The 25,007-nt window shown below is 36.5% G+C and overlaps 1 protein-coding gene across 4 annotated transcripts in view; it reads right to left on the bottom strand.

Annotated features, from left to right (window-relative positions):
• Nucleotides 1–4,456: 4,456 nt before the first annotated feature.
• Nucleotides 4,457–25,007, bottom strand: part of elmo1 (engulfment and cell motility 1) — a 185,446-nt gene continuing 164,895 nt past the window's right edge. For all 4 annotated transcript variants that reach the window (XM_031903800.1, XM_002939416.5, XM_018095011.2 and 1 more), the window contains 6 exons: nucleotides 23,459–23,622; nucleotides 21,702–21,814; nucleotides 9,693–9,800; nucleotides 8,544–8,626; nucleotides 7,741–7,818; nucleotides 4,457–7,010 (listed from right to left, as the gene is read on the bottom strand). In XM_031903800.1, coding sequence (XP_031759660.1) covers nucleotides 6,810–7,010; nucleotides 7,741–7,818; nucleotides 8,544–8,626; nucleotides 9,693–9,800; nucleotides 21,702–21,814; nucleotides 23,459–23,622 — 747 coding nt within the window. In that variant the 3' untranslated portion in view covers nucleotides 4,457–6,809. The remainder of the gene's footprint in view (nucleotides 7,011–7,740; nucleotides 7,819–8,543; nucleotides 8,627–9,692; nucleotides 9,801–21,701; nucleotides 21,815–23,458; nucleotides 23,623–25,007) is intronic.

The raw sequence follows: 25,007 nt of genomic DNA, 5'->3' as shown, positions 1-25,007 counted from the left end.
TACTTTAAAACTACCAAAAGATTTTTAATAAAACTACAAGAAAAAAGGATTACATGTACGCTAAACTGTACTAAGCAACCTAATAGGGCTTGTCTATGTCCGCAAGTAAATTGGGCAACTTGCACTTTACGTAGTGAGTTGCGCATAAAGCCACTTTCATTAAAAGGTACTTGCACCAAAATGTGTCCTTGTTCCTCCCTATAGTTGTACTCGCAGTCTTTCCTGCAACTGCGAATTCTGAATCAGGTGATGTTTTGCCTGACGCAGGGGAAACCAGGAGCTGCTACCACCACCTCCTGACCAAGCGGTAGCTCTAGGGTTCCCTCAGCACTCTGCATTAAGTGTGTCCATTTTGGCTAATTGGATGCAACTGTTGTAGGCACAGTGCAATTGCGTCAAGAGAATTGCCCTTTTGCATTGTGGGAAAAAAACCATGATGATTGCGCTGAAAATTGCACTTTGCTCATTGTGTCTTGTGCCCTCATGTGTTTTGAGAATGACAACACTGAGAATTTGTTGCGTAGTAGGTATGGTTGAAAAAGACAGGTTTATTAAGTTCAACCTAAATCCTTCCTAACATGTAGTTGATCCAAAGGAGGCTGAAAAACAAAAAGCAGTGGATATCTCGTTCCTGGGTCTAAAAAAGTCCCTGTATCACTTTTATACTGAGTTATATATTTTACTAACCTTGTATATTCTCACTTGAATGCAACACTTTCCTGAAACTATCCAAAGAATCAGCTGGTGCAACCATTTTATGGATTGAATGTTGCTTTTGTTTCAATTTATGTCCCTTTTGTGTTCTGTAGACTAAAAGTGTATTGGATATGCTACACAAGTTTTGGAAGCAGTCTAACAGTCCACATTGGGCTACCAAATAGCCAAACACAGTCCCTATTTGGCATCCCCAAAGAACATTTTTCATGCTTGTGTGGCTTGCCAACACTTTTTACATCAGTGTGTGGCTCATGAATAAAAAGAAGGTTGGGGTCCCTGGTTTAGAGGATGTTTTCGGTCCCTGTGCCCTTATATCAATGGAAAGAGGAAAGCAGAATCAATTTAAGGTTTATATGCAATATATATTCCAAGAGGATGCTGTATAAGCATTAAAACATACTGTATATCCATTTTGCTAGGCTAAACAAATTAACGGAAAATTAAGAGGCATTTGATTTAAAGTATGCATAATTCTGCCTTTGAATAAATGGTTGGTAAGACTGTATCTTTAGAAAATCCAACTCCGACTCATGCATAAAGAAGGACAATTGCCGAGGGGGGACAGTGATAAGTCACTTGATTATTTCAGTAACAGCACAGAATTTTCAGTTGGCTACTGAAAAAACTAAATGTTTTATTTCCATTAGTTGAAACATAACTAAAATTTTGTTTTTTGCACGTTTCCCTGTGCACCGTCCGTTAATAATAATGATAGTTTTAAATATATGTAAAGTGCTGCGTAACTTGCTGGTGCTATTTAAATAAATGTTTAAATAAATGATGATGATACCATTATAAGTACTGAACGGACTATTGATTCTGAAAGGAACCTGGATGTTCCATTTAGTCAGGTTATGCATGAAATCTGGTTTGCTGGTGTGTGCCAATAGGATATTTGCTCTGGGAGTATCTTACAGCTGCCATGTGCACTTATTTAATAAAAGGCACTGTTTGCACAGATACGGTAACTCATAGCAACCAATAAGATGTTTGTTTTTAAGCAGGGGACCAGTAAATGCTACCTCCTGATTGGCTGCTGTGGGTCAGGGCACCTGGGTTTTACATACATAGTGCAGACCATAACCAAAACAGGAAATGTGAATACTAAAAAAACAGCTTTCTAGACTATTTAAATGTACCGTGTTTTCCGGCGTATAAGACGACCCCCGACTTTGGCACGGATTTTTCGGGGTTAAAAAGTCGCCGGAAAATACGGTACGTATATTAAATGCTGCTTGTTTTCAGTACCTCACCTAATGCAACATTTGTTGTTAATCACAAGCCTATGAAACATTTGCTTTCTTACAAATTAATCACTTTTATTAGAAAACAATGGCAGCATTTTTTGCTTTGTTCTTGCCTAAAAGAAACTGACAGGCCACATGGAAACATGTTTGATAATAAATTTGCTGCATTGTGAGAAGACTGAATCATTTTAGAGCAAACAACCTGTGAACAGATGTATCATTTCCAGCCTCACTCTAAAATTGCCTTTATTGTTAAATAGCGATCAAAGTTGATGTTTAACATTAACCATATCTGTAAGCGCTGTTTTCATTGTGGAGTCTGTATAGGTAACATAATTTAGTCAATCTTTAAATACTGGGCATCAATCTGTTCAGAAGACCTCAGCTGTTCATATTTACAGTGCTTTATCTTTGTACTTAAAAGGGGTCCTGCTACCCTAAGAAATAACACCAAATCCTTTTATGTTAGTCAAGTAAAACACACTATACATACCCACTATATAAGTTATTTACATTATGTTTCCTTTAGCCTTGGAACAATCACAGCAAGCAGGTAGGCACCTATTTCTCAACATTTAACATTGTTATTAAGGCAAGTTTCATCCCAAATTTTTTGTATGCACCACAATAAGGGAACTGATGCCCATGCACTGGCTATTAGATCATGAGGAGGGAGGGGGCAGGAAGGTAATATATGACTAACAGCGGAGATTTTTAACATTATGTTTATATGTTGATTTGAAAAGGATTTTAATTATAATGCGTGTTATGTCTGGTTGACTTAAAAGATGCTGCACATTAAGACGATTTCCCCAAAACTAATTTAGAACAGCTTTCCAGTTTGATATTTTGAAGTAGAAAGAAATATTTGCCCATTTTGTATTAGTCAGGAAGTGTAAATTTCAAAAATACGTGGCTATAGACATGTAATACACACACCCTGTGTCAGACATGGGAATTCACACTCACTATTATCTAACTTTGGTAAAAATAAGCATATTGGGCATCAAACCGTTAACTAGATCCTTGGCTTCATATTTACAATGTTTCGTCTTTGTAATTGTAGTGCATAATACTGCATGTCGCAATAATTTAGGCAAAAGCTTTGTGGTTTGGTAGTTTGGAGTAGAAAGACATATTTAACCCATTTTGGATTTGTCAAAATGGGTGGGAGTTCATTTTTTTATTGCTGTAGCTAAAATGACAGAAATGACAGTTCATAGGCATCAATATTTAGGATGTGTTATGTTGGTATCTGAAGACATATACAAACTTTTAGGTGATTTTTCAAAATGTTTATTAAAAACAATAAAATGCTGAAAGCACTGCAGCTGTACAGTATAGTTTGGAGTGGAAAGACATATTTACCAATTTTGGTTTTGCCAGGATGCATTCTTTCCACATGTATGCTTTCCTGGGGTAATGCTACTGTTGGTGGAATTTTTGGCCTAAAGTATGCAGCTTTTTGAAGCAGTGCTTTGGAAATTTGCTAGTGTACTGCTGGGAGTTTTTGACCTTTACAAGTGAGTAATGTCCATATATCTGTACATATCTGGTGTCTATGCATTTGGGAGACATGGGACTTTTCAAATAAAATTTGTTTCACATATGTTTTTATATTATGAAAAATGTTTTTGTCAATTTTTTTAGACACTTAGAAGCCTATTTGTTGTTACAGAAGTAGAATTATACAAAAGTTCCATCAGATTTTAAAAGCTTAGGTTGTCCTGAAAAAAAAAATTTGAAAAAAATGCAGCTTTCCTGAATTAACTAATATACTTCTCCAGAAAATGTTCATAAAGTGAAATAGCACAATATGTTCAAAAATGTTCAAGCAGTAGGTAAAACTGAAGTGCAAAATTTGATACGGGATATGATTTATATGATATTGTTTTAGTGTAATTAAACCTTTATGCCATGGTGCTTTATGGTTTGCATATGATCCTTCACATACATACACATATACATACACTGTTTGATCAAGATCCTTTTTAATCTTTATTGGAAATATCTAAAATATTTGCAGCAATGCTCACTGTCTGACAACTATGCTTCTATGATCACTATGTGTGCATCTGTGCAAGAATTCAATCACTGCTGTACCAACCCAGCACGGAGCCATGATAACTGCAGGACCTATCAGAAGGCTCTTTGGATTATGTATTTTCTATTTACCTCTTTGTATGCAAAGCATATAGATTCTATGTTCTGGTATCCAAAAGTAAACATTGCACTTACAGGAATATGTATTTTTGTGATGTTATTGATTTAAATGATCTCGTTTTTAATTCTGTACTAGAAAATAGCATGTGAAAAATATTATGTATGCAGATTTATCAAAAATCACTTGAGCATTTTAGGGTTCAGGGTCACTCTGAAATGGCCAAGTCAATGCAATCCAATAGGTCATCTGATCAATTTAATGAAAAATTGTTCAATCCTTCCAAGAATGTATCTTATTTCCCCCAAAAAGACCACATGCATCATTCCCATTGTAGGCTAAGCACAACATATATTTATTATTTATTTCCTTTTAAATTAATTAGTATTAAACATATTAAGGATCCATAATAGGTAATAAATGGTATATAAAAAAATGTTAGTCCATTTGATGGAACATCTATACAGTGACATATTCCTACTAAATTGTATTTAATACAGGGATACACATACTATAAACAAAGTTGGTGCTTGTTTCTGCTGCTATTATATCTGAATATAGCTGACTCTGACCTAACAAGGTCTGTGGAATAGGATATAGAAACTAAGGGCCAAAGAGCCTGATAATAATGACATTGTAAACTCTGTGCAAGCAGCACAGTCAAATAAGCTATATAAAGCTGATAAAATATATACACGAACCCGTGAAAATCTTCACTAGACAGTAAAAAAAAACCTAATAAAATAAAAGCTCAGATATTAGCCTGCAGAAGGAAACTTTGCACGACTTGGAAAGCTAAAGCGATGTGTAGGCCTTTCCACTGGGGACTCCTATTGTTGCTGGTGGAAAGACATTTCGGAACAGTTAGTCGTTCAATGTGGGCTTAGTGGGCCATCAGCCTAAAGCATGCAGGGGAACAGAGAGAAATATGGAAAGCCTTGTGTAACTGGTGAAACCATCTACATATTTAATTAACCCTACAGCCACTGACACAGCAGATCTGAGACAGAGGTGTTGCACCAGCAGCCAGATATTAAGGAGATAAAACTGCTAAAATAAAAAAAAAAAAATACAGTAAATCACAAAAGTGCTCATAAGAGCAATTTTATACAGATCTTAGGTAAACTTTAAGTCCCTTTTAAGATATATTGCCAATTTCACTGAGATTCGCATTGCTTTACAAAGCACAAATTAGATTCCTCACAACATACATGAAGAAAAGCACATAATGTTTATTGTGAACTGATATAAATATGTACATCCTTTCTATATCATCGGATGACATATGATCTGTTCTTCTGAGAATATATTAAATAAATATCAACATGGTAAATAATGTAAAATATAGAATTTCAATGTTGCTATAAAAACAAGGAAGCTTGGTTGTGTTTTCCATGCAGTGGCATATTGCTCAGTGACAGAATAAGGTATTATTTCATAACTTAAATCCACTTTATATCTGCTGAATTATAAATCCAGGTTTAAAGTATGTTTCCAGCGGCTCCCATTACAAATCAAAGCAAATATGGCAATTCAGCCACCAAATGTAAAGCTCCATCTTGTGTTGGCAGTACTACAGCAATTAGTGATAGTGAGAAGAATACAGATACAGGCTTGGACCTACTTTTGCAGATCGGTGCTTTAGGAAATCATTTGTGCATTGTGGTTATATCCCATTTGTGTTGCAGTTTTGTCACAATTAAGAAGTGCCAATCTCTTGCTCCTATTTTTCAAATCTAAATCATCCTAGAACTTGTCACAAACAAACCAACCATTTCCCCTATGGTGATGGAATATGTATAATACAAGTAGTCTTTCCCATAGGCATTTGCTTCTTTGCATATAGTGTAATCAAACATTGCTAATAAATGCAGAATGGAGTGTTTAACAGACACAGGCAGCAGTACTGAAAACGTGCTTATCTTTTTCCCATTAAAGACATCTAATACTGTAGATTTGGACTACTTACTTTTAGCTTGCTTGAGGGCAAAGTGTCTGAACATATTTAAGCATTGCTTTCATCTTTACCATTCAAATGAAATAACATGAACCTGTTCTTAAATGTCAATAAGCCCCATATCTATTTGATATATAAACATATTCCTTACATTTAGTTAGCCTCTGCATTTGATATGTATTTATTCATCAGGATTGTTATCCTGTAATTGTTTCTTCATGTATTTCTTAGTATAATAGTATTAAATAGAAACATCATTTTTGTAACAAGATGTGCTATTTGAGATTCTGGGGTTCTGATTTTCAGGTGAGTGAGAAAGTACAGGCAATAAAAGGTACAGTGCAAAGCATTAAAGCAGTTTATCTTATTATCAGTAGCCTTATTTTGCTGTTCTTGTACCCCTGGAGAGAACAAGAGGCAGCAGCAGCATTAATTAAAAAGTCTTTTCCTCTTTATGGTTCCAGAGCACCATGTTCATTTGAACAGTGTCCTTGCAAAATAAAATGCATTTAAAGTATCAGGAACAAATCATGTGAAAGCTCCAGGAATTCCTATGGCAGTTGCTGGTCTCTTGTACCCACAATCAAGGCCAAAACATGTGTCCATCCTGCCTTGACCAAAGTCATCGCACTCTTTAGGAGAAGGAAAGACGTTCTAGGAAGGAATGTGGCATATATACACAAATTACTCTAATTCCAGTTGAGATCAGGATTGTTGTGGAATGGTTTCAATTACAGTCGTAAACAAAATCATAATTACTGGGTTCCTTTGGAATTGGGGGTGGGGCATCAGGGATTTGTATATTTTCCAGGTCTAAAAGACGGAGCTTGAGTTCCATGCTTAGCAAGGTGTCCATGTCATTTCGTGTAAGATCACTGATCATGTCCTTCCCAAGTAAAGCATTCAACCCATCAGTCCAGATACAATACTGTTAAGGGACAGAAATAATATTTTATTTAATACTGCAAAGTAAACTTGAGTTCATGTTTCCGAAACAGTTTACCATATTAATCTTTGCTTAAAAGAAATATTAGTCAAATCCTATTGATGGCATAGATTTTTCAATAGTAAAATGAAGAGAAAGTCAGTTTAGGTCATACTATGTCTCTCTCCAGTGCAGAGACCTGTATATTTATAAGGGGCCTCAAAGAGTACTGCACTAAAGGGTTGTACCTCTCACAGGGACTATAATTCTGACTACCGTTTAAAAGGCAAGTAAGTACTAAAGAAGTACAATGTGTTTTTATCTCAGCAAGGTGAAGGAGCTCCCGAATCTATCACTGCCAGTGATGGGTGCAGGGTTGGGTGATTTTCTGAGAATATATGTGCCTATACCAGGTGAATAAACCACATCAAGAAAGACTAAAATAAAGTAGTATAAATAAAAATAAAAGGTTACCATGGTCTTAAAACCTACAGCAATCAGTCAGAAGTTTAATCATATTTACTATAGCCCAGTCAAAGCTTGCAACTAATAACTTTTGACACATGTATTTTAATTAGAATATAACAAAAGAAGTATGAATAGAATTAAAATGCCACCAAGGAAGTCTATGCAGCAAATGAACAAACTGATGGGCAAAAAAATCTCTTGGAGGACCTCAGTCTACAGACTCCCAGTTTGATATCTCTAAACTACCAGTATGTATTGTATTTACCTCATGCTTGTCTGGAGCGATGAAATTTAGCTGGCAGTTGGAATCATACATTATAGAGAACGCCAACTCGAGAACCTCCTGAAATGATGACAGAGACGACATTAATTCAGTATGTTTCTCCAGTGAATTTAATCCCATATTAGAAATAAAATGCACCTGCTCAGAGACAAAAGTAGCTGTACTGTGCCTCCTTCTGATTTACCTTTCCCAGGCATCCCTAGTGCAGACTTTCATGAACACTTGTAAAAATGAAATCCAACTTTGGATTTCAAATCCAACAAATACTCTACTTTCATGTGAGAGAGATGACTTGAAAAGGTAAGCAAGATAGCAGTACAGTGCAACGCTGTGGGGAATGGGAGAATGGAGTTGGGGTTTGGGGGGTTCCAAACCCCAACAAGGCTACTATTATTTTCTTATAGTTTTTGACAGTGACAGAGCTTGAGGTTCCTGGGCCACCTGCAAAGATACCCCCCACCCCTGCACTTGCACTACCTGGAGTAGGGGCAGGGATTGGGTGGGATGTGGATCCTTACTGGCCCCATTTTTACTCCCACTCGTCACCAAAGGGTGTGCTGATACCAAGTTACACCAATGGATTTTAAACTATAAATAAATAGTTTATTAGGATGTATGACATTAGTGTGTACTTTTTAGGCAAAAACATGACATATCAAATAAATTGATAAAAAAGGAAATTAAATTTAAAAAAAGCATTTGGTGTTTAGCAGAAATTTGTTTAGGACATTAAACAGACATCCACTACAGTTATGTACATTTTTTTACCATCTGAAAATTCTTACCTTGTTCTGTTTAAGTGCTCCTTTCTCTTTCATATGAGGACAGTCTTTTCCAGTCACTATTGCTTTAATATCTGCAACGGGCACTAAATGGTATACAAAAAAGGATAGCGTTTGTGAGAAATTGTATGTTTGTGAAATTTTCAAAAATAATTTTTTTTCAAAACTACTCTGCTTTAGTTAATATTACACTTTGTTTTCAGACACAACAAACTTTGTGCCTTTATGATCTGAGAGGATAACTAGAGGATTTTTTTTAATATGATGGAATCCCCTCAGTTCTGCAGTGCAAAAACACAACAGGATTATCTAACATGCAAACAGATATTATATTTACGTTTACAGTTGATGGGGTTACGCAAAGGATGGTAGGGTTGTGACCTATTGGTTTTTCTTGGGGCAGTTTGGTTTCCAATCATCTGATCTGGCTTCGGCACAGTGAAACTCAAACAAAAATCTAGCCAAAGGTCACTTCAGATGTTAGAGCTCCATCCCACATGACACCGACATGGCCCCAAAGGTCACTGGACCTCTCGATTAGGTGGAGGAGTTACCTCTCGGGTTGGGGGTTAGTGCAGGGGAGTAGCAGCTTCACAATTCTATCTAGAGTAGCACAGTGAGCAGTATGTTGGTGAGCAGTTGCAGGCAATAAACTATGCCCACAAAACTAGGAGGCGGACTCCAGGCTTCTGGGGGCCCCATGACCCTGGAGATATGAATGGACAGGACAACAGAGGTGGCATAGTCATAGAGGCTACAGGGAGTGCAGCGGTGTCATATTCATCAGGGAGCAGAGGCATCAAATGTAGCTCCCAGGTTGCATGGTGAGTTTGCATTGCAGCCTAAGTGCAGCTACACAGAGCAGTGTGTAGTAGAGGTTGGTCCAAAAAATGTGAAAGCATGCCCTAACATTTTTTTTAACACAATTCCATTGGTTTAGTTCTGTTGCTTTTATTACAGGTATTTTTCAGCCTTTTTGTTTACTTAATATTTCATATAATTGTTTTCTGCTCATTCCATTTGTATTTAACACCTCAGTAATCTGGAGCACACACAGAGTTCTGTTCCTTCCTAAGTTTTTCCATTAAGCATTTAGAATAATATGCTTTCCAATGAATGAGGGTAAGAACAAGCCTTTACAGAATGACTTACATTTGTCTTGCAGAGAGTCATGTGGCACTTCTCCCTGCGGGCTCTCCTCCAAATCTCCATAGTGCAAAACCTTGTGATTAGGTGACAATCTGCAGTACCAAAACTTATCTGATAAACAAAAAAGTACATCAGCAAAGTACACCACAATCACAATAACACTTACAACTAGGAACTAGGTGTCAATCAGCTGAGAAACTTGTCATGTTTAGAAAAAGTTAAATTCTGGAGCACAAAGACAAAACGTAAGGGCAATGACACACTGAGCTACTTGCTGTGGCTACAAAATAGACAATACTGATAACTGTCTCTACATGTATTATAGCAGAGACAATTCTCAGTATTGTCTATGGCAGGGTATTCTCTGAACAAGTAGCACTGTTTGTCATTGTCCTAAAGGTGAGTTTTAATTCTGACTTTTGTCTCCTCTAGCTGAGATGGACAATAACCATAAATCTATAAATAAATGGGCAACAGGCACTGTGTACCAGAATCTACAACAATATTTTGTCCTGGAGCAGTTGTTCTCTTTGAAAAGAATGCATATTAATATACAGTGGCTTGCAAAAGTATTCGGCCCCCTTGAACTTTTCCACATTTTGTCACATTACAGCCACAAACATGAATCAATTTTATTGGAATTCCACGTGAAAGACCAATACAAAATGGTGTACACGTGAGAAGTGGAACGAAAATCATACATGATTCCAAACATTTTTTACAAATAAATAACTGCAAAGTGGGGTGTGCGTAATTATTCAGCCCCCTGAGTCAATACTTTGTAGAACCACCTTTTGCTGCAATTACAGCTGCCAGGCTTTTAGGGTATGTCTCTACCAGCTTTGCACATCTACAGACTGAAATCCTTGCCCATTCTTCTTTGCAAAACAGCTCCAGCTCAGTCAGATTAGATGGACAGCGTTTGTGAACAGCAGTTTTCAGATCTTGCCACAAGAATTCCATTGTTGCGTGGCTTTATGTTTAGGGTCGTTGTTCTGCTGGAAGGTGAACCTCCGCCCCAGTCTCAAGTCTTTTGCAGACTCCAAGAGGTTTTCTTCCAAGATTGCCTTTAAGAGGGGCCTGGATGAGTTTTTGAACAAGCAGAATATCCAAGGCTATTGTGATACTAATATCTACAGTTAGTATTACTGGTTGTATATATATAGTTTATGTATGTGAGTGTATAGATTGGTTAGTATAGGTTGTGTGCTGGGTTTACTCGGATGGGTTGAACTTGATGGACAATGGTCTTTTTTCAACCCTATGTAACTATGCCCTGTATTTGGCTCCATCCATCTTCCCATCAACTCTGACCAGCTTCCCTGTCCCTGATGAAGAGAAGCACCCCCAGAGCATGATGCTGCCACCACCATATTTGACAGTGGGGATGGTGTGTTCAGAGTGATGTGCAGTGTTAGTTTTCAGCCACACATAGCGTTTTGCATTTTGGCCAAAAAGTTCCATTTTGGTCTCATCTGACCAGAGCACCTTCTTCCACATGTTTGCTGTGTCCCCCACATGGCTTGTGGCAAACTGCAAACGGGACTTCTTATGGTTTTCTGTTAACAATGGCTTTCTTCTTGCCACTCTTCCATAAAGGCCAACTTTGTGCAGTGCACGAGTAATAGTTGTCCTATGGACAGATTCCCCCACCTGAGCTGTAGATCTCTGCAGCTCGTCCAGAGTCACCATGGGCCTCTTGGCTGCATTTCTGATCAGAGCTCTCCTTGTTTGGCCTGTGAGTTTAGGTGGATGGCCTTGTCTTGGTAGGTTTACAGTTGTGCCATACTCCTTCCATTTCTGAATGATCGCTTGAACAGTGCTCCGTGGGATGTTCAAGGCTTTGGAAATCTTTTTGTAGCCTAAGCCTGCTTTAAATTTCTCAATAACTTTATCCCTGACCTGTCTGGTGTGTTCTTTGGACTTCATGGTGTTGTTGCTCCCAATATTCTCTTAGACAACCTCTGAGGCCATCACAGAGCAGCTGTATTTGTACTGACATTGCACAGGTTCACTCTATTTAGTCATTAGCACTCATCAGGCAATGTCTATGGGCAACTGACTGCACTCAGACCAAAGGGGGCTGAATAATTTCGCACACCCCACTTTGCAGTTATTTATTTGTAAAAAATGTTTGGAATCGTGTATGATTTTTGTTCCACTTCTCACGTGTACACCACTTTGTATTGGTCTTTCATGTGGAATTCCAATAAAATTGATTCATATTTGTGGCTGTAATGTGACAAAATGTGGAAAAGTTCAAGGGGGCCGAATACTTTTGCAAGCCACTGTACATGCCAATTTTTAAATTAAAAAAAATCTTTGTTTTTTTTATAATTTTCTCATTTTATGTTATTGTTTTATGTTATAAAGACAAAGTACAACACTTTGCTGGTCTATTCAACAACACCAAAGTGTATTTACTGCATTTAATGGTCCAAAAAACAAATAGATACACATTGGTGTTGTTGAAGAGACATGCAGAGTGCTGTACTTTGGTTTATATTTGCCTAAAGGTGATTTATAAATATGTATGTATTTGCCAATTTGAATATACAGAAACAATAGAATACATATAATAACTAACTATGCATTACTGTCACCTTGGCATTTAATTTATTTTTGAGGGTGTGCTCCTTTGTTTTTGCAATAATATATATATCCAAAACATAATCCAGCACACACAGGACTTTATACAAACACAAAAATGCTGTTTATTTGACATTTCGCCTCAAACATGAGCCTTCATCATAAATACCCACATCGATTTTGCAACTCGCCAAACTCATGTTGTATGACATCATCAAGCTCCCACCTCCTCTGTGACACAGAGTGCTTAAAATAAGTGAACAGATGTAATACTATTACATACAGACTTGTGGAATGAAGTATTGTATGATACAAAATGTCCATCTACAGTACCCAATTTCTATATTGTAGTTTATATTTTATGAAAAAAACATTTAAAAATAAGTTCAGCATAATGGCAGCTAAATCTTTTTGTCTTTGTATGGTAGACAGAACGTAAGTATAGCCAGACTTCCCTTCCTTAAGGTGGCCACACACGTGGCGATTTTAGATCTTACAAGATCGTACAACCCGCCACTAACCGTTCAGGGCTGAAACGGCAGATAAGGAGGTAGAAACACTAGGATTTCCACCTCCTTCTGCCGATTCAGCCCCGAAGACAGATTTTGCTCAGGTGCCTTCTATGGCGCCCGATCAAAATCTTTAAACCCGCCCGATCGGCGAGTCGACCGATATCAGCAGCATCCTGCGATATCGGTCGACTCGCCGACTTGCCATACACGCACTGAATATCGTACAAAACTGGGTTTCGTACGATATTATCAGTGTGTGTATGGCCAGCTTTACTCTTATGTGATTACCATCTCAGGTTGATAGCTCCGTAATGTTTACTAGACTGGTATGCAGGCAATTAATGATGACATGCTTATTACTTAACAAATGTGCATAATATACCTTATTTGTATCTGTAAATTAACCATGCCAGCAGTGATATGAGTTTACAATAAACATACAAGTGTGATACTAAAGGGAAAGTAGCTTCATATGGTTTGTGATATTTCATATTGTGTTCATGTCTTATTATTGTCCCAATGCATTTTTGCAGCCCAGTAACAAATAATAATAAACAGTTAAACCCAAGCAAACACAAATGCTAATTAGGCTTTGATTTGCTCCATAAATAGACCACTACTTATTTCTCAGTGGACGCTATAAAGCAGAGCAGATATTTATTGCCATGTGGATGCTTGCATTTGTGCCATAATGTGCATTTAAGCTTTCTATTAAAGTCTGTAGCAACATGTTACCAGTGAGAATAAACCTACATTGCCTCACTGCAAATACTGTTACAGCAAGAAATCTAAATATACGGGGCACTTTCTGTTACCCTACAAATCTAAACCATTTAAAAGAGAAGGAAAGGTAAAAACTAAGAAAGCTTTATCAGAAAGGTCTGTAAATACAGCCACAAGCACTTACAGTAACGCTGCACTGAGTCCCCTATCAAAAGAAACACAGGATTTCTTTTCTTCTTTTTATGTAAACATGTTCTTAGGGTATCTGACTTCCTCTCTCAGAAAATTCCTTCATTCCTGGGGCCAGAGTCTACAGAGTTCTCTCCTCTCTCCTGCACCGCCCTCCCATAAGAATTCACAAAACTCACTCCCTCCTCCCTTAGGAATGTGTAATCTGAGCTATAATGGCTAGAGCTATACAGCAGGAAGCTATGAATACCAAGCTAAATTGGCAGCTGCAATATTAAGCAAACAGAGAAAGCTTCTAGGGCTGATTACTCAGGTATGGTAATGCTTTCTGCAGAAAAAATATAGTGTTCTAGGCGGCTCTAATGTGGCAAATCTATTAGCAGTACAATGCCAAAATGACTTTCCTTTTCCTTTAAAGAGAGTTTGTTAATGTTAAAGCATTTAAATGAAAGGTATCAATGAATGATAAATAACTGTAAAATAATAATTCCTGAGCACTAATCTGCTGAAGGCATTTTCAGTGTCTGCCTTGCAAAGAGTAGACATTTCTCCAAATGCAAATTTATCCTTTACTGGTCTTTTCCCTGCATCTCATAATTTATACTGGGAAAAGTTTATACACTTTGGGTGACAATGCTGGATGAATAATCCAGCATTGCTTGAGAAAACAGAAACAAGCTAAGATTCTTAGCAAGGTGCAAAGAAACATTTTTAATGCATTTTCCTCATTGAGACCCAAAGGTCTTATCCATCTGGGAAGAATCAATAAAGGCTCATTTGCAAGTGCAGAGTGCAAACTGCAATTCTGAGCACGTTGCCATGTTTTGGTTTTTTTTTTTTTAAATCACAATGCAGCACAACTGTGCTGTGCGGCCACAAATGGCCCCTATAGAATTCTTGATATTAATGTCTATTGTGGTGAGAAGTTCTCAAATAAATTAGCAACCACAATGATTGTTTGCTCTATATATATGTAATAAAATACCCACACAATTCAGGAGTTTGTGCTGTACTGTATGTTCAAAGCAGTAAGCAAATAAAGTGGCAAAATGGAAGTTCATATTATCTTAACGGTACAGTACGCTCAAACATTAAACCTGGCATAATGAAGCAATTTGAAGTCTAGGCAACTATTCAATATTTCCCAGAAATGTACAATGATTTTAAAATTATTTTAAATTTAATTTAATTTTAACTGCCCTCCACTCAACTCTTCAGCTCTTACTTTTCCATTCCTCAGACTAAGAGAAAACTATAGCACTCGGCCTCTCACTCATGAACCATTTCCCAAACCACCCAGATGGGCTGACAGAGTCATTCAACCCCCTCACTCCATGCCTAGCAATGTTCCATTGTGATAGATTCTGGGGCTTGAAGTCCCTCTGCTTTCCATAGTGATGCACAGATTCTCTGAATAGCAGAGCAATTAAGTCCCAGAATCCACCACTTCTCACTTCACAATACTAAATGGACTAAACAACCTTAATGCTCTCTTTCAGGTTTCAATAAGAAAATGTAATTTTACAGGGCATTATCTATGCCATTACTGAATAGCAATTACATTTACAAATAATAACTATTGAAAATACGTTTATTTGTATAAATGTATCTAAATGGTTTGGGGTGCTAGGACAGTCTTTAGAAATCATATATTTGTTATAAAAACACAAATAAAACAAAGAACACAATTTTCCACCACTCTGTAATCCTTACAAGAGTTATTATCAAGGGATATATTTTATGCTCCAAATAGCACTGTATAGACATATACTTTTTCTGCATGACTAAATGTGTTTTCTCATGCTAGCAACTATGTTGTGTCTTACAAAAGCAAATAAAAGGTAAAGAGTTCACACAGGCATCATTAAACTGCCCCAAAATATCCATAACAATGAGGTTAATGCAAGTGGGCTTCAACACAGTTTCTGCAAAACCCATATTCACTTACAACAAATACTGATTCCTTTTTTTATAACAGCCTAACAGTAATTCATATATAAAATAGTTTGGTAAAACATTAATAGCAGATGTATATTGCATTCGGTGTCCATGGCTATGTAAAATATTTTGGGGAGAATGCATATAATGCAAACATTTGAGGGAAAAAACATTCTGCATGGTTGTGAACATATTGTGCACAAACATTTCCTATGCAAAAACAAGTAATTGAAAATGATGCAGAAAGGTAATAAAATCACTAAAATTCAATAAAACCAATCAAAGCACCACATTTTTGTTAATCTAATGAGATCAATAGTCAAAACTAAAGAAACAAAGGGGAGGCTTGAAAAAAAGCTGAGCATGAGGGAATGCAGCAGAAAGCGTCTGCAGTTTTTTAAATGTAAATGTTCTTAACACTTTTGGTACAATATATATTTTGGAACTATCACATGCTATTTTTGTGTTTCTATTGTGTGCATTTACTAAGATGAAAGGGGCATATTTTTGTTGTTAAGCACAAGTTAACCAAGATTACAGTACAGAATATCCAAGTGTATGGAAGTAAAAAATATTGTAGCAAGCCCTAAGGTGGAACCAGGATTATAGCCTTTATAAGTTAAATTGTAAGAAGGGCTTCTGCTGTAGGAATAGTCAATGGCATATTTTTGGAAGTGGGGTAGGATCCCTGTGGTGAAACCACAATTAGGGATACAGCATGTAGGGTTCATGTTAAAGTGGTGGGCAGTGTGTTGGATGCCACATGGCTGCACAAGACAGAGTTGTTTGATAAGCAGAATTAATTGTGCTTGGCATGAGTAGACTCTGATGGATTAAGTGAGAGGCAGATGGATAACTGTGGCGTATACACACTGGAGAAAGCTGTGGACCATAGATGTGAAATACTGCTGCAATAAATAACATTTGGTTCACTGCAAACAGTGTTCAGGGGATTCTGTGCACAGTAAAGGCCAGAAACAACTTCAAGTAGGAATCATCATTTGCATTTGACCTGGTTCCCCATAATACTTATTGTAAAGGTACATTAGATATTTTCCTATGCTAATATTAAATATTGTATCTTTTCATGTATTAACAGTTTTCATTGAACTCTTCGTTATACAGGTATCCTTAATTTTATTTTCTTCTGATGCGATTTTCACAAATACAACAACTGGAGGCCAGGTTATTAAAGGCGTGGTTCACCTTCAGGTTAACTCTTAGTATGTTTAAGAAGGCCTATTCTTAGCAGCATTTCAATTGGTATTTATTTTTTATTTTGTATATATTATTTTTTTTTGCCTTCTTATTCTGACTCTCTCTCTCCATCTTTCACTCCAGAAGCCAAAAAACTATTTACTCTGTGAGGGTACAATTGTATTGTTATTGTTACTTTTTATTATTTCTATTTAAGCCCTCCATTATTCATATTCCTGCCTTTCTTTCAAATCGCTGCCTGGTTGCTAAAATGAAGAGCTGCTGAAATTCCAAAATGAAGAGCTGCTGAACAAAAAGCTAAATAATTAAAAAAAAAAAACACAAATATTACAAAATTGTAAAAGTGAACAACCCCTTTAAGAAGCAGTTGCTTCTTAAGCAGAAGTAACCTTCATATGAGAGGTAGCCTTCTGAATGTAAGCGCTCAGCATTCTGGTGTCCTTTCTTGGACCTGTGAGAAGCCATAAGTATTATTTCAATCTGGGATGGCTCCAAATAAGATCATCAAATAACACATTTAAAAGCAACTTCATATTTAAGAAAAAGCCTGCTGTTTATTCTATACTACTCCGTTTTAGCAAAAAAATATCTAATAAGATATTGCTTAGGGCTCTTTATTTTATACAGGGCGTAAAACCAAAAATACAAACACTTCTTATAATTTTAATAATTTAATTAAGGTAAATGTTGCTCTTAGCAACTAGCAATATGTAATAATTACTTATTAACAATGCCATGAAATGTGTTAATACAAATGCTGTTGAATGTGGTATCTGTCTGTCCTTCCATGCTTATTGCATGCATTCTCATCATGAATACATATATAATCAAAACAAATGCTACACTAGCTATCGCACAGGTTTACACATCTGGTAATTGCTATAGTTAATTGACAATTAGTTTATTACTGTTAATGTTAAGCTGTTAATGTTCTAATGTGTGAAATCAGTCCTGGCAGACTCCTACAACATTGTTTCAATGTAACATAAAGGCAGTACCGGTAGTGCAGTGAATAGGGTCAGACAGATATTGCCCCAATTGCTAATAATCTTAACATCAATACATCTTTAGAAGCCTATACTAGAAATTTGTTTTGAACTACATTTGCTTTCATAATGCAACATTTTATATTTGGGTATACACTAATTTTAAATATTCATACTTAAAGTTTCAAAATATTAAAAAAAGAATGACTGCAGGAGTCTGGTCATTGTAAAACCTATAGGTGTCAATTGCTACACATTTTCAGTTGCAGGACAGTTTTGCCTTACTGCAAAATTGTACAAAAATGAGAAACATACTTTCATATACAGTAACATCAATGGCAACATCAATTTATATAAATAGGAGATAAACTAAAAAGTTAATTGTATAGGCACACACTGAATGTAAGTATCAGTAAGGTAGTAATGTGGTACAAGACAGAGAGGCGCAGTGGTGATGTCCGTGGGAATAGTTAAAACAGAAGGAAGCATATTTAGCAAAGGATCTACTTGGTTTTTAGGCATCTTACCGACAGAGCTGGGGATAGAGCATTATTTCAGATAAACACTGGAAAGGTAATGGGGTGTTTTCTTGAGATAAACACTACACCTAGCATTAAATCATAGCTTTCTAAAAATATTCTCTCCCATCATCACACCATGCTCTGTAAAAGGGCATGTTGACTATTCACCATAGTCAGGGTAAAAAATGTCATTTTTCTTTAAAGGAATTTTGTATTGGGTGTTTTTAAATCTGCAACTTCACCATAAAATAGTCTGATGTTTCCCCATATGTCATTGCTGTAACTGTTATTAAAAAGTGACACTATCAATTTACTGCTGCATAACTCTACTCAGTGGAAGAACTTTTATAAGGTAAATTAATTTGAGGTGCAAAATTTGCCCAGAAAAACACTGCTCATTCTCAGAAAAACACCTTGGCACCTTGAAAAGTTACATCAAGTCTGTATTAACTGCTATCGAATGAATCTTTTTGTGTGTAGCTTAAAGGAGAAGGAAAGGCAAAGTCACTTGGGGGTGCCAAAATGTTAGGCCTACCTTTTACCTCGGGCTGGTGCCCCTGTTAGGAGAGAACAGCACCAACCCGGGGAAGCTGCCAGCGCTTCCTCGTGCCTGTCTCGCCGCTCTTTAACAGAGAAGTCGGCTTTTCACTCTACTGCGCATGCGACTGTCCAGGACATTTGGCAGCAGCGCGAGTAGGAAGGAGGAAGCACTCTCAACAGGTACCCCGGGCTGGTGCTGTTTTCTCCTAAAAGGGGCACCAGCCCGGGGTAAAAGGTAGGCGATTGAAGTCACTTGGGGGTGCCTAAGACTTTGGCACCCCCAAGTGACTTTGCCTTTCCTTCTCCTTTAAATAAAAACAGAAAACAAAGATAGACAGTAGTGCTAGGGCAAAATAATTTGAGAAGGCAAGTAGGATTTCCAGAACTCTCAAAAGAATTATTGTGAGTGAATATTAATTCTTGAGTAGACTGTACACAAACATTACATTGGCGGCAAGAAAGGGAGAAATAACTGCTACTGCTGGGAGAGATGCCTGTACCATCTGCTGTATTTGTTGTGCGTTAACAAATCTTCATAATGTCTTCAGAAATGTATGTAGAGAAAATACAATTCCTGCTTTTAGCTCTTTATTATAAACAATATTCCACAATGCTGTGTTTGTGTATGTATGCTAGGGACCTGAAAATACAAGCTCCACTGGGGAAGGGACTGAGGTGTGAAGGCAGCCATCTCAGTGCATTGTGTCTGATTCTGAGCTTTCAGAAGGAGCCAGCGCTACTCATTAGAACTGCTTTCAGGTAACCTATTGTTTCTCCTACTCCCATGTAGCTTGAGGAGTCCCAAGCCAGACTTGGATTTCTTACTATTGAGTGCTATTCTGATATCTACTGGGAGCTGCTATCTTGCTCCCTTACCATTGTTCTGCTGATCAGCAGCTGGGAGGGGGGTGATATCACTCCAACTTGCAGCTCAGCAGTAAAGTGTGATTGAAGATCATCAAAGCACAAGTCACATGGTTGTGGCACCCTGGGAAATGAAGATATGGCTAGCCCTATGTGAAATTTCAAAATTAAATATTAAAAAAATCTGTTTTTGAAAAATGGATTTCAATGCAGGAGTCTGCTGCAGAAGCTCTATTAACTGATGTGTTTTTAAAAACATGTTTTCCCATGACAGTATTCCTTTAATAATAGTACACAAGAATTAATTATGGTAATTCTAATGTAATGATTCTGGGCAGAGAGAATATTTTTGAACAATAAATTAGCAAGCTCCACCACATGTAAAATATGCAACCCCCTTTTCTTGTTATAAATAGGTCATATTTTCCTATGTTGTCTTTGATATTTTCTATTTATAATAAAAGAGAACACAGAAAAATAATAGATTTGTATTGTTAAGGCCGTAGTATTACAACACTATCAACCCGAGGAAAAGTACTTGCATAGTTATCTGAAAGCAGTCACACCTACATACCCACATATGGTGACAAGAAAACAAGCTCCATTTATAACTGCTGGTTTAGTGCTGTGCTGTGCTGTGGATCATTGTTATGAATAGCAATTCTCTTGTCTTTCAGACCAAATAAAGTTTACTGACACGTTCTCTCTGTACTCTGCACTATCAACCCTTTAATCAGTTCTTGCAAGTCTCATGGGCACAGATATTGTAAAGCTGATACTAACATAGTTGACTGTGTGGATGATATTAAAAGAGTAATTTTCTGATCTGATGCACAGTACTCAAATGGGTTAGCTATGACAGAGGAGGAGATTCAAGAGATATTCTTAGCAATAGCAGAATATAAATTACAGACTCTTGGATGTTCAGAAATGAAAGCTTTTTTATATATATAAAGCTCTTTTATATATTTTTCTGAACTACCCAATAAAATGTAAAAGCATTTTCTAAACATATTTAGCTCATAGATCAAATGGCTTAAACGGAACTTAAAGCCTTAAAAAATGTAAGCGAGTCATTTAAGAACTGATTTTCCAAGGTAATACAACAGGTATCAAGTCCATGTTGGATTAATTTCAGAGCCTAGTTGAAGGTGTCAGAATCAGCCTGCAAAGTTGAGCTGTTCTGGAGTAAAGTAGCCATTTTCCTCTTACTATCAGTACAACAAAATGCTGTGGGGTTACGTGCTAAACATGGAGCACTGCTTTTAATGGAGAATACCCCTGCATAATAAATTGACCCCTAGGCCAGTAGCACAACAGTCCTCATAAAAAACTGCTCTGCCTCCCCAGCCAATACAGCCCATAAAATGCATCTACCAGACAGTTAAAGAAATTAAATTGCAAACATGCTCAGGAGAGCACATTGAATATATTTACATTAATTTTTCTACAGGGCTTATGTCCCTTTTATTTTAACGTTGCTGTGTGGACAGGCATACTTACAGCATACTGGCAGATAACACACGAATTACAAACGCCTCCAATACATCAATATGTGTGGTTTATTGCTGTACTTAAGAAAATTGGTTATAGTTATAGTTTTTCACTAATCCAAAGGATAAGCTTATTTTTAAGTCATTTATTGATCTGCCATTTGCTGTGTGTATGTCTGTTATGTAAAGATTCACATAAATTATACGGACTACAAGGTAATAGAGATTTCCTTTGATAGGCTGGAGTCACATGCCCTCTGTATGGCACATATACTGTGAATTTATGAAAATAGTATCTGTCATTTAATGATATATTGAATGATATTATTCTACTAAAGACCAACTGATCCACATTTGCCATTTTTAAAATGACATACATTTAAAAGCCAGTGACACAAAGAACCCTCATTCACACTATATATAATACTTTTCTTCTTACCTTGTCTTCTGCGGCTATTGAGCTTTCTAAAGCATGTCCCTTCAACAAGACGGTTTAGCCGTTGCTGTTTTATGAGTTCAATGATTTCTGGTTGAATTTTATCTTTGAGCTCTCTGAAATGCAAAATACATATTTTATTATTATTCTCCCACAATGCATAACTGAACAGTATAGTACAGTTTGGGGATATATTATCAGATTATGCAGAAAGCGCAAAATACAGTAATGCATTTTTCCATTTTCTATTTAAGCTAACAATTATTTTTTACAGGGTTGTGGAAGATAGCGCATAGTATGTTATGAGCGAATCTGTCCCGTTTAGCTTTGCCAAAAAATTAGCGAAATGGTGAAAAATTAGCAAAATGGTAAAAATTTGCAAAATGTCGCTATTGCGCAACATGATGGCTTTTTTTTTGCTGAATTTTTTAGGCCCTTTTGCAAAAAAATTCAACAATGGCGAAATGCAGCATTTTGCAGTGAATCCATGCCTGGCGCTCATCACTATTAATGGTACACATTGATCCAGGGACTGGTCTGATTACCATCGTGGAGACAGGAAGGAATTCTTTCCCACTCTGTGGCAAATTAGAGAGGCTTTAGGTGGGGTTTTTTTTTCTCCTTCTTCTGGATCAACTCAATCTCAACCAAGTTAGGCAGGTTATACATAGACATAAAAGGCTGAACTTGATAACTTTTTTCAACCAGACTTACTACATTTAGTATGTAGTTACTAATATGTTTTGTCTAGTACACATTCTAAAGTACAGAATAGGTAAATGTCATTCCAGTTCAAACTTTATTACTACAAATCTTTGCTAATTATAGAGGTTTACATTATCACACCTCTCAAATGTTCTTAGGCACAAACATTATATATCATAAATAAGACATGTCATGTATCTTGTTTAATACCATATAGTCATATGATTACCTACATAAAGACCCCAAATATCATCCATAAAAATTCCTAAAAAAAACATGTAAAGTAAGCTAGAAACATAAAAAGTAAACTTTATGGGCAATCGGTGAATATGGTGTTCTACAGATTGATAACAGCAATCTTTAGCTAAACGATGGATTTTAAAAATGTGTCTCTTTATGTTCATAAGGGTCCTATGTTACAGCCTTACACGGTTTCACTTTTTTGTGAACCATGCAACCATATTATCTAAGCACCTCCAAAAGCCCTTAGAAGCACTGACCAGCTCTTAAAGGCCCAGCTGCCAATACCATTGCAGTTTAAGCCTTTTCTGCCAGCATCTAGGCCCTAAACATGAATCTACATGTATAGATTAATAATATAGAAAAATAATATCTAAACTGAGAATATGTAAGAATGTGTCTAAACTGAGAAGGCTGACATGGTGCTTCTGGGTGCAGACACACCATAAAGCAGGTCAGATTGGAAGGCCAGTTGTTCAGCCTGTGCTTATATGAAGGCCAAGAAAATGTCCCATGTGTCAGTTGTCTTGATCCATTTATTCTTTTGAAACATGAATTTCAGAACAGGATTCTGCTTAAGGAGCACTATTAAGTGATGCATTTTCAAATCAGCATGTATTCCCCCCGTTACTGCATCTGTTTAAGCTAACTCCCAGAGATAATCCAGGTCCCTAAAAAATAAAATTAGAAAAAAAACTGGCAAACAAAGACACTTGAAGAAAGACACAGAATAGACTGAAAACTGAGAGTTCCAGGCTGATTTACTGGCTCCAAAAGCTGGGCACTTTATATGACAGTGGTTTGAAAATACTTACAAAATAGGGCGAGACTGGAAATCTTCCTGGTTCATTCTTTCTGACTGACGTATTTTCAGTATTTCAGTGTAGCTAAGGTTTTGAAGTCTACATTTGAACTGGTCCAGAGAACTGGGCTTGTTAGTGAGAGCCCTCATGATTTGCTCCTTTACAACTTGCATGACCTGTATGAAGACAAAATTAATATAATTTAAATTTGGGTCAAAAACTAAATTCCTACTTAAAGTGCTGGTGTTCTAACCTCAGGACTTCTTTAGTACAGGAGTAGGATCTGTAAGAAAACCATTCTCTGGAAATCTCCAAAGTTTGGCATTCCATCATATAATTTACAGTGACTGAATTTAATTTAGCTCTATAATATGATAGCATTCCAGGTTATAGATCCCATACCTGTAAAAGCCATAAAATCATCTGTTTTTGAGAATGTTCCTGTCATGAAAAAATATATTATGAACCTGATAAGTTGAGTGCATTTATATGTGTATGATACAAGTGCACTCAGCAGCTTTGCTCAGTTTAATATCAATACTGTATCTATACGTTCTCTGTTAAGCTCCTCTGATCAATATTAAATCATAACCTGTGTTTAAGCCCATAAAAGCATCCTGGACCAATTAGAAAAACAATTGCTAAGAGAGTGAGAATAAAGACAGTTAGAGAATTAGTTCTTAAGCCTTTGTGAGCAATCTTGAGTATCCAGTATTCAAAAAGTGAGTAAATATTATATGCTTAAGCAGTAATTTAACATTAAAACAATAACCATCGAATAATGACCTTATAAAAGCATAAGTGTATTTACAGAGCTTGATTATATTCCATATTACAGAACAGCAGTCAGAACAAATTTACATTTTAGTTTTCCCAGAGGCCCTCAGGGTGAGCTAAGCCAGTTTGACTGCATTACACAAAGCTTTTGTCCTAATACAAAATGATCTGCTATGACAACCTACATAAACTTCTACATTAGTTAATTGAATCCATGGTCAGCTAGCATTAAATTATTCCTCTGATTTGTGACAGAACCTTCAGGCAAAATATTTTTTTCGAATGAAATCAAATGAACTGTTTTTAATTTAAGAAAATACAATTTTTACCAAAGCGTGTAAGTCATTTTCAGCGGAGAGAAAAAAACTTAACATTATTTAATTATTATTACTGAATATTTAAGTGACAATCAAGAACAAAGATATGAAATCCAAAAGCAGTGTTGTAATCCTTTGAGTAATTGCTATTCTTAAACTATCAGAAGGATAGAAAATGTTTTCTGCATACTCAGTAGAGGCTTTACTCACTGCATAAAATCATTCATGAATCCAGGTAGAGCAGCTCAAAATGGAATTCTTATAAGGGGAAGATGAAATTACTTTACCATGTTCCATAGTATAACTATACTACCAATGTTGAAATCTCTCTAATGAGAGAAAGGTCTAGTCTGGTTAAACTTTACGTTTTTAATAATAATTTCTCTGTTAGTGTACAATTTAATTGTTACTTTTTTTATGCCAGTCTCTCATTCAAAGCACTAGCAACCACATAACTTTTGAAATTC

Source organism: Xenopus tropicalis, chromosome 6, assembly GCF_000004195.4.
Source record: "Xenopus tropicalis strain Nigerian chromosome 6, UCB_Xtro_10.0, whole genome shotgun sequence".
Lineage (NCBI taxonomy): Eukaryota > Metazoa > Chordata > Amphibia > Anura > Pipidae > Xenopus > Xenopus tropicalis.
The sequence above is the reverse complement of the archived record's forward strand: the minus strand, read 5'-3'. Positions and strand labels throughout refer to the sequence as shown.